Below are 14187 nucleotides of genomic sequence, written 5' to 3' on the forward strand. Positions count from 1 at the left end.
TGTAATAGTGCCATCAGTCAGGCCATGACATGCTAGAAGTTTCATTAGCTGTTCTTTGCACGTACAGATTTAAACAGCTACTTACCTGATTTTGGCAAACTAGAAGGTATGTGATCTACACTTCCTATAAACAATATATCAAATAAAGCACTGAAGCTCTTGTTAACTTTTTTCACTGCATCACAATTACTGATGTGGAGTGATTATGTTCTGTGGGAAATATTAAGTTCAGATTACTTTCAGGTATCTTTTTGAAAGTGAAAAGCTTATTTCCTGATATGGAAAAGGTGAATGATGACTTACAGGAATGACATGCATTATTCCTTATTTCACTTTTTCCTATTCTAAACAAAGAATATGGAGTAGGGTCCTACACAAGAAAACTATGTTTAAAAGCTCAGTTGGCTTAGATTATGTGACCTAACTTCCATTCTTTTCTGCATCCATTAGGACTTGGCCTTTCTCTTCACTAATCCTACACCCTTCCACAGCTGCAATTTTTACTTTCATACAGCATACATGCCTCAGTACTTAAGCATCTTTCCAGATGCTCTAACTGCATTTTCCAACTGCAAAAATTCAGCCCTTCAACCATCTTCCAAGTTTTACTTGCCAAATAGCACCTTTACATCTTTCAGGTTCCAGCATTCACTCTCTTGCACACCCATGCAAACTTTGCACCATTCCAAGTCACAAAGCTCATATCTTCTTACATCTAAGCTTTTGACAAGTCCTATTGACACCTAATGACATCCTCAGACTTCTTCTATATTTGAGTCATATAATTGTGCTCTGCCCTTCCTCTCATAATTTAAAAAAATAGATCATGTAAAGAGTCAGAGCAGTCTTGGTAAGCATAATTATGCAGGGCTTTGAAAAAGCAATTACTCTATTTCCAGTGGACATTTTCATAGCACTGTACATAAAGCAAAAAAGCTTATTAACATTAATATTAACTAGTTAACTAGCTTATTAACACTATTAACTAGTTAACCTGTTGCTTAACTAGTAATGTGGATGGAAGGAGTTGCTACAAAATATACAGGGCAACAGAAAAAAAAAGTCAAAGGCATAATATGCCTATATACATCTGAGAAAGGAATGAAGAAAAAGGAAATTTTGGTTGTATGGACTCTCATCTACACTGGGTCAAAATCTAATTGGGAGAAAACTATTCTGGATATTTTCATTTGCAAAAGAATGACAGTAATTTTCATTGTTTTTTTAGTTACCTGATAAGACAACTTCAACTAGGTCTCCTTCTTGGATATCTGCAGCTGATTTCACCAACTGGAGAATGTTTTCAGAGGTAGGGTCGTGGCGGAAGAGCAAGATTTTGTCGTACATCCCATAAAAACCACATTCAGGAAACTGCAAACACAAACCCACGAGAATTCACTATGCTGGGAAACACATCACTGTAAAATACAACACTGTAAAACACAATGAATGTATCATGAAATTGTGAGGGCAGACTGGACCACTTGTCAGACTAGTATCAAATAGGATATATATTTTTTTCATCTATGAAAACATTTATCACTATATTCTGAAATGCTTTTTCCACCAAGCAAGTAAGCTCATTTGCCTTTCTCTTCCTGTGAACAATGCAGTATCCACTAGGAAATGAGAGAAGTAAATGTATCCTGCAGCCACTGCTGGTAACTTTTTCCTCACACAAGTTCCTGAGTAAGATGATTCAATTAGACCTGGAGCAGCTGTTTGGATTAGATGTTCTTTGGAGTGCCCTTCTAGTCTATATTATATTATTCTATGATCTCTCCCCAGATGTCTGACCGAAAGATGCTTTGAAGCCAGAAGAAATATATTTTAGCTCTGCTTAAGATGCAATGCCTAAATGACAACTCAATATGAAATATCGATTTTTTGAGACTGAAGCTACCAGGCACATAAAACAATGTTTCAAAACAATATTTCAAAATTTAACCATAATAATTTTTTTCAATGCAGAGAAATTGGACCTTCAAAATCAGATTAAATCCTGTTTAAACTAAAATTTTTTTTTTCAAAACTTTGAGGTTATGCACTGGAGATTATTATCTAGGTAACTTTTTTCCTTTTTTTTTTTTTTTTTTTTTTTTTTGTTTTCTGAAGAAAAAAATTTGCACTTGTTTCATGCTCCCAGCCTAAAGAACTAAGACTTTGTTCTGAAAACACAACCAAGAAGCCATTTCTATGTTACAAAAGAATCCCCTCAATTTTACATCAATGCACTACTCCATGTTTTGGCAACACACAATGAGAAAAACACAATGACAAGCACAGCCAGAGAAATAAACTGAGATGTTTTGAGGTTACACACAAACACAGTGGCATTCCTAAGAATTTTCTTTTATAGAGGCAGTGAAATATTCTTCAAAACAGGAACCGCTGATCCTTTTCAAAAACTGCAAAATTTTCTCATTTCACTGGATTTCAGGAATACCAGAGGCAATTCCTTCTAAATTTATTATTATTTAAATTCCTTGCTCTCTCTTTATATTCCCATTTCATTTGCTTTTTTCAAATAGCTCTACTTTTTCTACCTAAAAAAGCATTTGCAATATTGCACATACCATGGATGTATGTAGAAATATGTGTATCATGAAGTACAAGTTATTATATTATATATATCTACAAGTGTAGAAAAAAGTAAATTTAATCACAGCATTTTTTAATAAATTACATACAAGAAATATCTTCTGTTTGAATTAGTTTTCCCCAGGTACCCTACTCTCAAGTCAAAACAGTCCTTTTGATGGTGTGATTCTCAAACATGGTATAAGGACCAACTGTTGCAACAGTGACAAAAACTCCCTCAGCTAACCTTATTCTTGCCAACAATAATGCTGATATGCACAGCCCAAAGCAAACAAAAAGAAGCCACGATGCTTTATTACATCACCACAACAGCATTCAGTTCTGCCAAACACGAGATAAAGCAGGGAATTTATGGTACTGGAGCTAAACTCCCCAGTACTAACAGAAGGCCTTCTTTCAGTGTAATATAATGGCTGCTTAAAGCAGAATTACTAGAGTGAAATAGTCTAGTCTAGTCATCATAATTGCCATAGAGAGGAAATACAGTACATCTGTAAGAATCAGGAGTGGAAGACCTGCTTACAGGGGGCTCAGAAACAGGATGGATTTCTGGCTGCCTAACAAGTCATTAGTAGCAATTAAGATATCAGAGCTGTCCATAAACACCTTGTTTGCCAGCTCCAAGCGAGAAGCAAAACTAAACACTTTTTTATGGCCTTTCAGTGTGCTTCAAAGGTGCTTTAGTTTACAAGTGACACTGGATAAATGACCTTTACAGCATAATAACTTGCTTAACTGCCACAGTTTAGCTGTGTATTTCAAACGTGTCCTGCCACCCCCTTTTTAGAAATAGAAATAGTAGCTTTTTGACATGATCACTTAACAGCAATTCTAGGTTCCAGATTTAAAATTTAGCAAAATTTCCAAATCAACTCAAGTCTATCCCCAGTCTTGATGTTATTTATTTGATACCCTCCTGTCTTTGTTTAAGAAAATGTAAAGAGAAACACTCCAAAATGAGTTCTCCCCCTTTGTTTTAACCAATCTCTTTCCACCAATAAGCAGAAACAAAATATGAGCAGATATAAATGAAAAAATAAATTTACTAACAAGTAAAACTGCAGCAGGCAAATAACAGACTTCTATTCCAAACACTGAGCATTAAAAGAAATGCTGTCTAAACACTTGTATAGAACATATATGATATTGTAGTAGTTTTTATGGTAAAAAGAAGAAGTGCTACTAGCATCTGAAGTCACCTGTAATAAGCACACTGAAACTGTGCTCCTCTTTCATTTTCTAAAAATATTACATGATGATTATCTACCCACAAAACTTTAAAGAAATACAAAATAAAATTATGCTTTCAGATGAAAAAGACTGCTGATCAGGATCTCAAGTTATTGTAAGTCAATTTGTTATTGCCCAGATTTTGGGCACTTTGGCAGTAGACCATCCATAAAACACGGGGTAAAAGGAGCCTCAGCACAAACCTTTCCTCAGCAGACAAAACACAGAAGCAAGCAATGAAGTGTTTTTACCCTTAGCAACTGTAAATCTCAAGAAAATCCACCCAAACATTTTACCAAAAACCATTTAGAAGCCAAGTGATTATGAAAATTCTGGATTTTCAATTAAAAAGCCTTCAAGTGTTACTACAAAAAAAAAAAGTAGAATCAAATTTCAATAACTAGAATGCCTAATTATAATTATTCAATAATTCATTTAATCCTCTATCCATAACATCACTCTGTGATTTCAATGGCATTGGTCCCTCCACATGCAAATATGAGCTGAACTATGTACATCCATAACTGTGTTGTTATTCTTTCTCAAAACAAGGATCAAAGAGAAGCTGGCAGAAGAAAATGTTAGTCATATTTAAAACTCTGTTTATTGTGACAATCAAATGGTTTTATTATTAGAGACAGAAACTTTACAAGAACTTAAGTATCTAAATGCTAGCATATTTCCAAATTGAATTGTGATGCTTTCAAAAATTAATTAATAATAACAAATCATCTACACAATTATCTGAATGGAAACCTACTCTGCCTTCTTTTCTGGTAAACCACAATTTAGAATGGAAATTAACTTCAAAGAAAGATAAAACTCTCTAAGGTGAGACAACACTTCACTAGTTTGGTTTAATAAATATGTATTAGAAAGATTAGCTCAGTAGCTATGCCAAATGAAAACCACATGAAAAATAAATTTCTTCTACTGAAGAACTTAACCTGGAAGAACTGGAAAACATATACTCCAAACAATGATGATGCTTCATTTCAATTACTAATGTAGTCCAGTAGTGAAAAAAGTCTGTGATAATTTTGCAAAAATACTTCTTTTGACATAATAAAATTGAAACATACAGACAGACAGATTGTCACTGCTAAGAGTGAAAAAAAAATCACCTTCCTGTTTTTGACTTTTTATATGTTACTACAATTTTGCACATCTTCTGTAAGGGTTAGTTTCTGTTGCTTTATTCTAGGAAGTCATGACAGTTGTTTGTTTAATTTTTTCAGTCATCATTGAACTTTTCCTTAAAATTAAATTTAACTGTCTCTTTTAGTGATGACTGTTTTTTTCTTCTAGATTAGTTAGGTTTTTAGAAGCCCTTAGTGATTTTCATATCAGCACCTGCAACAAAAAATTTGATAAAACCTGGAAGTCTTTTACACTGATCCAGCACACATAAGGGCTGTGGGCTAAACAATGTCTTCACAGCATGTGGAGAAGCTTAGTCACACTGAATGTTTGTTAACTTAACTGGCTAAAACACAAGTAACCTTGGTCTAACTTCAACAAGACTGTTGGCCTGACCCTAACATACATAAATAAATAAGAAAATAAATAGTCTTACATCAATACCCCTGTTTTAGTGTAAAGATATGCACGTACAAAACTTCAACAATCATATCAACCAAACTTAAATGTTTTTCTTTAATATTCTTAAAATAAGAGTGCATTTTATTTTTAAAATCAGAATTTCCTTAACCTACAGTGGTCAGAACACAACAAAATCATGACACTGAAAAAGCCAATGTTTCATCAAGAGGACTGCCTAAATTTTCACTTGGCTGTGGCAGTCATTATTATGCTATCATGAAGAAAACACCAGAAGACTTCATGGTTTCGTTGTAAGAAACATCAGTTAGTGTTCAAAGACTTTCTCCACATTTACACCACTACAGTTATTACAAAGTAACACAAACTCTGGAGTTTAAACAGAAGCAGCTTTACAGAATATATGTAACAACATCTGAGTACAAACAGGAGGTGGAGCTTGTTCCAGCAGCAGTGGCATCTCCACCTCAATCCAGGATGTCACACTCTGTGCTTAAGACATCTCAGAAATGGTGACTCACCCTAGACCTTTCCAGTAACTGCACTTGCACTTCCAGGCAGACAAACAGCAAGGATAGGCAACAGACTATTTCCTTATCTTTTTTTCCTTCTTTTTTATTTTTCTCACATGCTAGGACCCCAAATGTCTGAGCATCATCTGAAAGAATGTGATTTGGCACAGTTCAAACTGTATCAGGAAGCATGCAATTAAACAACTGAAAAGTTTATGTGATTTTGGGCCAATGCTTGAGCCTGTATCCTCATTTCAGTTTATTTATAAATATATTTTTAGATATAACCTCAGAGAGCTATCACCATGTGGTACATTCCAAACATCAGTTAAGCTTCTTAATGCTTTACTGTGGCAGCATCCTTCCTTACAGTATTCATTATTCTTTTTACATTTTTACTCCAATGATTGATGTACAAACATGCTTTATAAAGGACTCGTTACTTGCAGAATACCCAGATGGGCAGCGTCCAGGTGGGCCATCTGAAAACACCAAACTTCTTATTGACTGTTTTATGGTTTTAACAGTATTTTGGATAACGTATATGTACATACAAATATTTTTCTAACTCTGCAGCAGAAATCAGATTCTTTCATCTCTCTTAGATCAGGAGCAGAGGATGTTGCCCACACACACTGACTTGGACTGGCTGTGGAACAATGGAGATCCACAGAGTTAAAACATGGCTGAGCTCCTTCACAGAAAAAGAAAAAACATGAAAAAGAAAAAACATGGCCATGGTGAAACATAGAAGTACGGCTTTTCTGGAGAGAGCCTGAACTCTGAACAATCTATTTGTCATCCTTTTTTAGTACAGGTTGTTTCCTGTGCCCATTCAGGGCAGGAGTTGTTTCCTTTGTCTTTCTTCAGACAAACAGGTTCTCTTGCTACCTATGCTTCCTGTCACTGTATGTCAGTTTTCCTTCTGTCACGCAAATTGCTCATTGCCAAAATTACCGAGGATACACCACATTACTCATGCTACTTCCGTGCACACTTCAAGAACTCCCAGTTCAGGGCAACCAGACCTGAGTCTCCTCTCACTGTTCCTGAACTGTGTCTGGCAAGTGGCTGCTGGCTGGGGTCAAGCCACCATGGCAACTGAACATGAAAAACCAAAAATAATAACACTTTTCTCTCAAACAATGAGAACTTTAGCATAATTAGTGTTACTCTATTTGTTCTATCACAAGATACAAATATATCTCCATTTCCATTGAAAATATTTGATATGTTTTTCATTGAAACTTCTATGGAAGTACCTTATTCTGAACTACCACATGCAATGGGTTACCAAAAATATGTTGATTATGTGTTGGAAGTTGATTTTCATTAATACCATTAAAGGGCTTGTCTCTCAGATATAATGTGTCTTCTCTAAGACTAATCTTTTTTACTATTATTTCCTCAGCATTTTGTGAATATTCTATTACAACTTCCAGTGGGATGGAGACGATGCAGAGTCAAGAAGCTGTAAAGAAAGAATAAGTTCAATAACTCAAAAATTGAGAAAACACTCATTTCTGTCACATAAAAATTCAAGAAGTCAATGTGCCATGCAAATCAAAGCACACTTGTATAGCTGACTGCTCTGTCAAGTAGATTAAGAGGGTAACTCAACAGAAACATTTAGAGAAGTAATAGTAATTAAATCACAAAGAGAAACAGAATATAAACTGGTCTTTGCATCCTGTTGGTGGCAAAAATATTACCACATCTACCACATCTGCATGTACAGCATTATTGAATTGAAAATTTTCATGGTCAGAAGCACTGAGGGAGTTTTTGTCTTCTCGGTTGTTCGTGCTGAGAGTTTGAGATCTACCCTGATCCATTAATGCCACATTTCTCTAAGACAACAGGGGGACCTCAGCAGAAAGGCTCCCACAGTTCCTGTACACAATCTCTGTGCAGCTCAACACTGTCCACCCCAGTGTAGAATCATGGAGCTTCCTGTGAAATGTTTAGGAGAAGAACGTGACAACAAGTGCCAGATTGTTGACAGGCATCCATTTATGTAGACACTTCACGAACAGATTGCATTTCTCACCAAGGAGGTTGAGAAATGGAGCAGAAACTTTCATGCCCTTCAGCAAACAGGCAGAAAAAGGATGATGAATCACTAAAAAAAAAATCAGGTTTTTTTTCTAGTTCCATTAACATATAAACACCTAAAGAGCCCCTTGCTCACAAGTACTGACTGCTTCTGAACCCGTAGTCTTACTAGTTCTATGCCATATACTATGTCTGGGATTCCTAATTTTAAAAAGATGAAAGGAAACCAATTCAAGAGCCAATTCCACACACTATTAATAAAATAACCAAAACAAAACAAACCCCAAACCCCTCATTTCTGTGAGAGTCTACCACCAGATGCGTTTCAGCATCATTGATGCATTACATCAATTCAGGAGACTCAGTCACCAGTCACGTACCTCACTCAACAGACTACACAGATGCAGAACAAGTGCCTTTGATCTTTACATAGATTGCACAACACAAACTGCTTACATGCAGTCAAACCTTCTGTTCCTGAGGTAAGAGATCTCAAAAGATCTAATGAAGGTAAGAGACGCAAGAGACTTCCTTATGCCTCTGCTGTACTTTCAAAATCAACTTCATTTCCTTCAGTCTACATAATTGCTTAAAAATAATTTTTTGTTTTGGACAGAAACAGGAAACAAAACATCTCTGATGAAGAGTACTATTTTAAATAAAGTATTCCCAAGTATGTGGTTTACTCCTGAAAAAGCAGTATTCCCACACACTTTAAGTAAACTATTAAGAGCGAGTCTCAAAATTAGTTACTCTTTCATCCACTCCCAATATTAATTCTATATTTCAGGAAATGCACTAAAAGTCATTAGAAAAATACTTGTAAAGGGCACTCTCATACTGAATGTGAGAGAAATGTGAATGCTTAATGATCATACTGGTTCAGTTTTTAGTATTAATAATTAGTTTGCTCCTTAGTTGTCAGTTTTACTTCCATTTATTACTAATAATTAGGATCCTTACTAATAAAGGATAAAACTTCCATTTATTAGTAACTAGTATCCTTAATAATATAGCATAAAGTGACACCACCAAGTAACAGGATTACTGGGCTCCCTAATTCTGTAAGGACTATAGTCAGGAGGGAATTCTAGCAGAAGATGAGGCTGAGGGCACTCATGTTGGGACACCAGTTTAAGCATGAGCACACATACCTAGAACCAGGTCTGGATTGGGCATCAGATGACTAACTTAGAATAAACAACTCATAATGCCATGGTGTACACATTCATTCCCTATTCCAACACACTAAGAGGAAGCTATCCATAAGAGCTGGAAAAAAACATTAGGACAAAAGTGCCTGTAAATTATTGTTTTATGCAGGTTTAGCATTGCTTAGTAGCTCTTAGTAAGCCATGTCATAGGAAGTCTGAGTTTCATTGTCTACAACACCCAAAAGGATTTCCCTTGCCAAACACCTATTTAGGGAAAGGAAAAGAACATGAGTTTTAATTCTTTTTTTAACATGACAAAAAATGGCAGCTTTTATATAGTAATACAAAAAATAGGCTTCCAGAGAGTGAATCACTTGGGAAGGGGCCATTTGGGTTCCACGCCTTCCTACCTTAACGTTTCAAAGGTGGAGCGTACAACTTTTTGAATGGACTCCTAATCATGACACTAGGACACTGTCAGTAAAGAAATGGAAACCACTGAAAGGAGAATGGGATCACAAGCAGACCACAACAAAGTTTCTGTGCCTGTAATGGGACCATTCACATCCAGTGCTTCCTTTAATTGCATGTATTCACTGCAGGAACACACAGCACAAAGAGGCATAAAGATTCAACACCTGTTTAAGCCTTCTGTTAATCTAGAAACACACAAAAGTATATGAATAAACCTTAAGGATATTTTTCTTTAATTTTTATTGCTTTCAGAAAAATAACTGCATTAAACACAGAAATTGCCAGGTCGCAAAAAGGGAGTTTTTAAGGTATTTCCCTCATATGTATAGAATTATAATGTTCCAAACAGAAACTTGATAGCAACATAAATAGATAGATATAAATAGATATATATAGAAATGTTAGAGTTGCAGAAAACCAAGGAAGAAGCCCAAAGTAATGTGGAAATACTACTGTCAGCACATTTAAAGCACACTAAAAGTTTTGCTAATAGCTTAGGAACAAAAAGAACTTTAACAATTCCACCACCCACAAAGATTTATCAATCACTTTCCCATTCAGGGAAAGATATTATTGAATATTAATGATTAAACACTTTGTACTCTAGCATCAGTTGATCTGGATGCTGAAGAGGACTCACAAAAGCTGCACACTATTGTCAAGTCCAAAAAAGCAAAACTGAAAGAGCTGAAAAGTCAGTCATTGGGTTCTAGAGTAATCAAGACGAAGAAATCCTATTTGCTGCTCTTCATAAAGGGACACCAAACTGTAGGCTCCTCAAAATAATAGAGCAAATGAAAACATGACAGACACTATTACTATTTAACTACCTTGGCTTATGCAGAACTAGATAACTTGGGTATGTAATGAGGAAAATGCAAGTGTAGCTTTCCAGTGACACAGATGCAGACTTTGCAAAATATTATTTCAGACATGTGGAAACTTGGAATATAAACTGCTCTGGTGTAAAAGGGACTCTAGTCTAAAAAACAACAATGAAATTCAGCCAGTGTAATAGATCATTAGGTGAACATGTACTTGAACACGTGCAGCGAACACTTTTTGCCATAAATTGGGGAATATCAAAAGCATATGGACTTACTAAGCTTTTGGCAGTGATATAAATGCAATCAGAAGTCTTCTCATACCTAGCATTAAAAATTTAAAAAACTAGGCCATTGGCAAAAGGATTCAAGAAGGACTAATAGAATAATTAAGGAACTGAAAGATGTACTCTCCTGTCCATGGCAGCAGGGGATTAAACTGTTTAATTTCTAAAGGCAGGTCAGGATTTGATCATTTTTGAAAAGCATCAGTACTAGAAAGTGAAATCTGATTTTCTATTGATTCATCTGTCTAGCAGACAAAGAAACTGCAACTTCCAATTTCTAGCGGCTGAGGCTATGTAGAATTAGATTACACAAATTATTTTGCTGGTCCAACTTCTTTTCTTGCTTAATTTAAGTATCAAAAACAAGTGCTCACTGAAAAACAAATATGGCTGTGCTATTTCCACATAATGGGATTTTTGTTTCTAACAGAGACACTCTATTTAAAAAGGACTTAATTTAGACAATTCCTATGGCTTTCTTATACAAAAAAGTATTTGAAAAAATTACTATAATGTCATATTTTGCAACAACACTCACTGTCAGGCTAAATTGGAGAGACTGGCTAACAGATTTCTTGGGACTCTTCTCAGAACATCCTTTTCTTTCAGTCTCAGGACATCAAAAGAGGCATCTAATACAACAGGTATCTAAAATTATCCTGACAATCATTTTGGCATTGACAACACCTCAAATGTAACACACAGTCCAGTTCTGTGTGTCCAAAGAAAGTCCAAGGATCAGCAGAAAAAAATTTGCAGAATGTGCTACAAAAGGCAGGATGTAAAGACCAGGTGAAAGAAGACAGACAGAAGGAAACTTTGACAGTCCTTATTTCTGCCTCTAGATAGGCAGTAAAATGTGCATATAAAGTGAATTAAAGTTCAATATTAAGAGAAAAGGATAGTTCCAACACCAGCAATGTCTTTTGGAAGACGCATGTGATATCTCCATCACTGGATGTTCCCAGAACAGGTTAGACAAAGACAGGTGCAAACAGAGCTGATTCTGACTTGAAACAGGAAGAAATCCTTTTGGGTTTTTGAAAATCTCTCTCTCTCCTGTAAGACATAAAAACCCCAACTTTCAGTGCAAAGTAAGAAAACAATGTAATGTACATTCCTACGGTTTAATGTTCCTTTCTGCAAATCACATTCCTGTGACTTTCCATTCTGATTATCTAAAATTCCCATTGTAAGTTCAACTGGATAAACACTTCCCCATTTTTTATCCTGAATGGTTGTGCAGAGCTCCTAAATAGCTGCCACATTTCACAAGGGAAGTATTTGCATCTCAGCGTGGGTGAATACACGTCCACCCCCATCCAACTAGTACTGACAGATTATTTGACAGTTTAGTTTCAGTTAGACCTATCTGCCTCAAGAATATTTTTAAACATCAAGACAAAAGTTGTCTTGGAGTTGAATGTGTCTGTGATGTGCATCTATGAATTCATGGATCTAACACATGAAATGAGCACACTGTCAACCCCAAACTCCTGCATGGGTTTGGTTGTTCAAACATCCACTTCCATATTGCCCCACTTAAGTACTTCATTTTTCCAGCACAGAATTTCCCACTCATTAAATTTCACCTCTTTTTCTACAACAGAGAAGATATTTGACACAATTGTTCTCAGGCACAAGGGACTGGAACTTTTCTCATGGCTCTTCCCCTCTGATTTTGGACTTTAGGTAGCTTCTCCCTATTGTTTTTGATGAGATAGACGTTCTCCTGATGCTAAAAAAATTGTAAATTCTTTTGTGAAAAGATATTGACTTAATAATGTCTCTGGATATTTCATTTCAGCTGCTGGCTCCTGCCTTCCTCTATTTTAAAAAAGTCTTTTTTAATGCACTTTTCATTCATTCATACAACTTTCAGTTGCAGAAATATGTTCCACAACTGATGCTAGAACTTTTTAAGAAAGCATGTTTTTTTCTTCTTTTATAGTCATCTTCCTAACAATTGTTTAAACAAGGCCATAAAATAAAGATTTTTTTTTTTTTTACTTAAAATCAGAACAGCTAACTTATAAATGATGCAGAGAAGAAATTTACACTGAGAACAAAAAGGTGAATCAGCTCCTTGAAGCTTCTGGTTCACAGGGTATTTTCATACAGAATACCATATTAAAAATATATCACTTAGGGCAAGGAAATTATGCCTTCCTGCCTTTTATAGAGAAATTGAAGTCTTTGGCATTAACAACAGTATTTGAAGAGCACTACAAGCAAAGTCAAAATTCTATTCCTGCCAGAGAAAAAGCAGCTGTAAAAAAGTAAGAAAACTTTTTAGACCTTCATTTAACAGATAAAGAAACCCTTCTAAATTCTAAAAACAAACCAGTCATTGCAAAATAATCTTATTTGCTTGAAGCCCCAGCCATTTGGCACCCAGCCAGCCAGGGTGAAAAGACAGACACTTAATATACAAAGATCCTAGCAACTAGCAGTCTGCAGGGAGCAGGGGATTGTATTGCCAGCAGCTGAGTGATCAAGATCTCATACACTGAGAAGGAATATACAAAATTAGGTGATCTATTCCAAAAGACAAAGGCCACCTTTGTCTTTTGAATTAGATCAGAGGCAGGAGGATGGGCAGTAAAGTTCATAGTCAAAGGGGGGCAGACACCCATATGTCCTGTAAGCAGTGTGACCCTACAAGTGTGAGTAAAACATTAGGAGACTAACTTCTGAGGAAAGGAAAACAGAGGGACAGACACAGCTGGCCTCATTCACCACCATTTTAAAATCAAGTAACTCAAGTTAAGCTGCTTGAATTTTCCTCTCATAGTTGAGACACACATCTTCCCCGGCAAGACAAAAAAACCATTGAGTTTTGTTGTCTGAACTTTCAAATTTTTTCCCCCCATCCCTGCAGAAGGGGCAACAAGTAAAGTGACAAGTTAAAAAAAAAAAAGTAATGCCATTCTTTATTTCAAAAACAGTGGTGGCTAATCCATTTATGCATTTTACTTGTATGGCAGCAAGCCATGAATTCTCAGTGCCCCTCACAAGGAGAACTCCTGGCCCACAGATTGTGACTATATGCCAGAGTCCAAACCAAGCCAGCCCAGCTGCAGCTGGGTGCTCCTGCTCTACACTCTCTATGTATGAAACCCACCAGTGTTCCCCATGCCCAACACTGAATTCAAGGTGCCCCATACAAAAACTCCTACAGCCACATAACACCCTTCATGCCAATCAGCCCCCATCTTTACTCTCTCCACAAGCACTGAAAGGATCACTGTTATCATAAAAACATTTAAATAATCATTTAGACATATCAATCTAAGTAGTTTCCCTATGCATAATCAAACCATGAAATAATAGATGGATGAGTTACTATGACAAAAAGATCTATTTCACTGTATCAGGTCCTCTGTACCTGCATAAAGAAAATTTGAGGGGGGGTTGTCCTTGCAATGTTTACCAAAGTACTGTAGAGGTAATATTTGTGCTTTCTGAATGGCTTCTCTTTTTTTCCCTC

At 36.0% G+C, this 14187-nt stretch overlaps 1 protein-coding gene across 2 annotated transcripts in view; it reads right to left on the bottom strand.

The window, feature by feature from the left end:
- Positions 1 to 14187, bottom strand: part of PRKD1 (protein kinase D1) — a 115298-nt gene that overhangs the window by 56990 nt on the left and 44121 nt on the right. For both annotated transcript variants that reach the window (XM_009101942.4, XM_018907467.3), the window contains exon 2: positions 1233 to 1371. In XM_009101942.4, coding sequence (XP_009100190.2) covers positions 1233 to 1371 — 139 coding nt within the window. The remainder of the gene's footprint in view (positions 1 to 1232; positions 1372 to 14187) is intronic.

Source organism: Serinus canaria, chromosome 5, assembly GCF_022539315.1.
Source record: "Serinus canaria isolate serCan28SL12 chromosome 5, serCan2020, whole genome shotgun sequence".
In the NCBI taxonomy this organism is placed as follows: Eukaryota; Metazoa; Chordata; class Aves; order Passeriformes; family Fringillidae; genus Serinus; species Serinus canaria.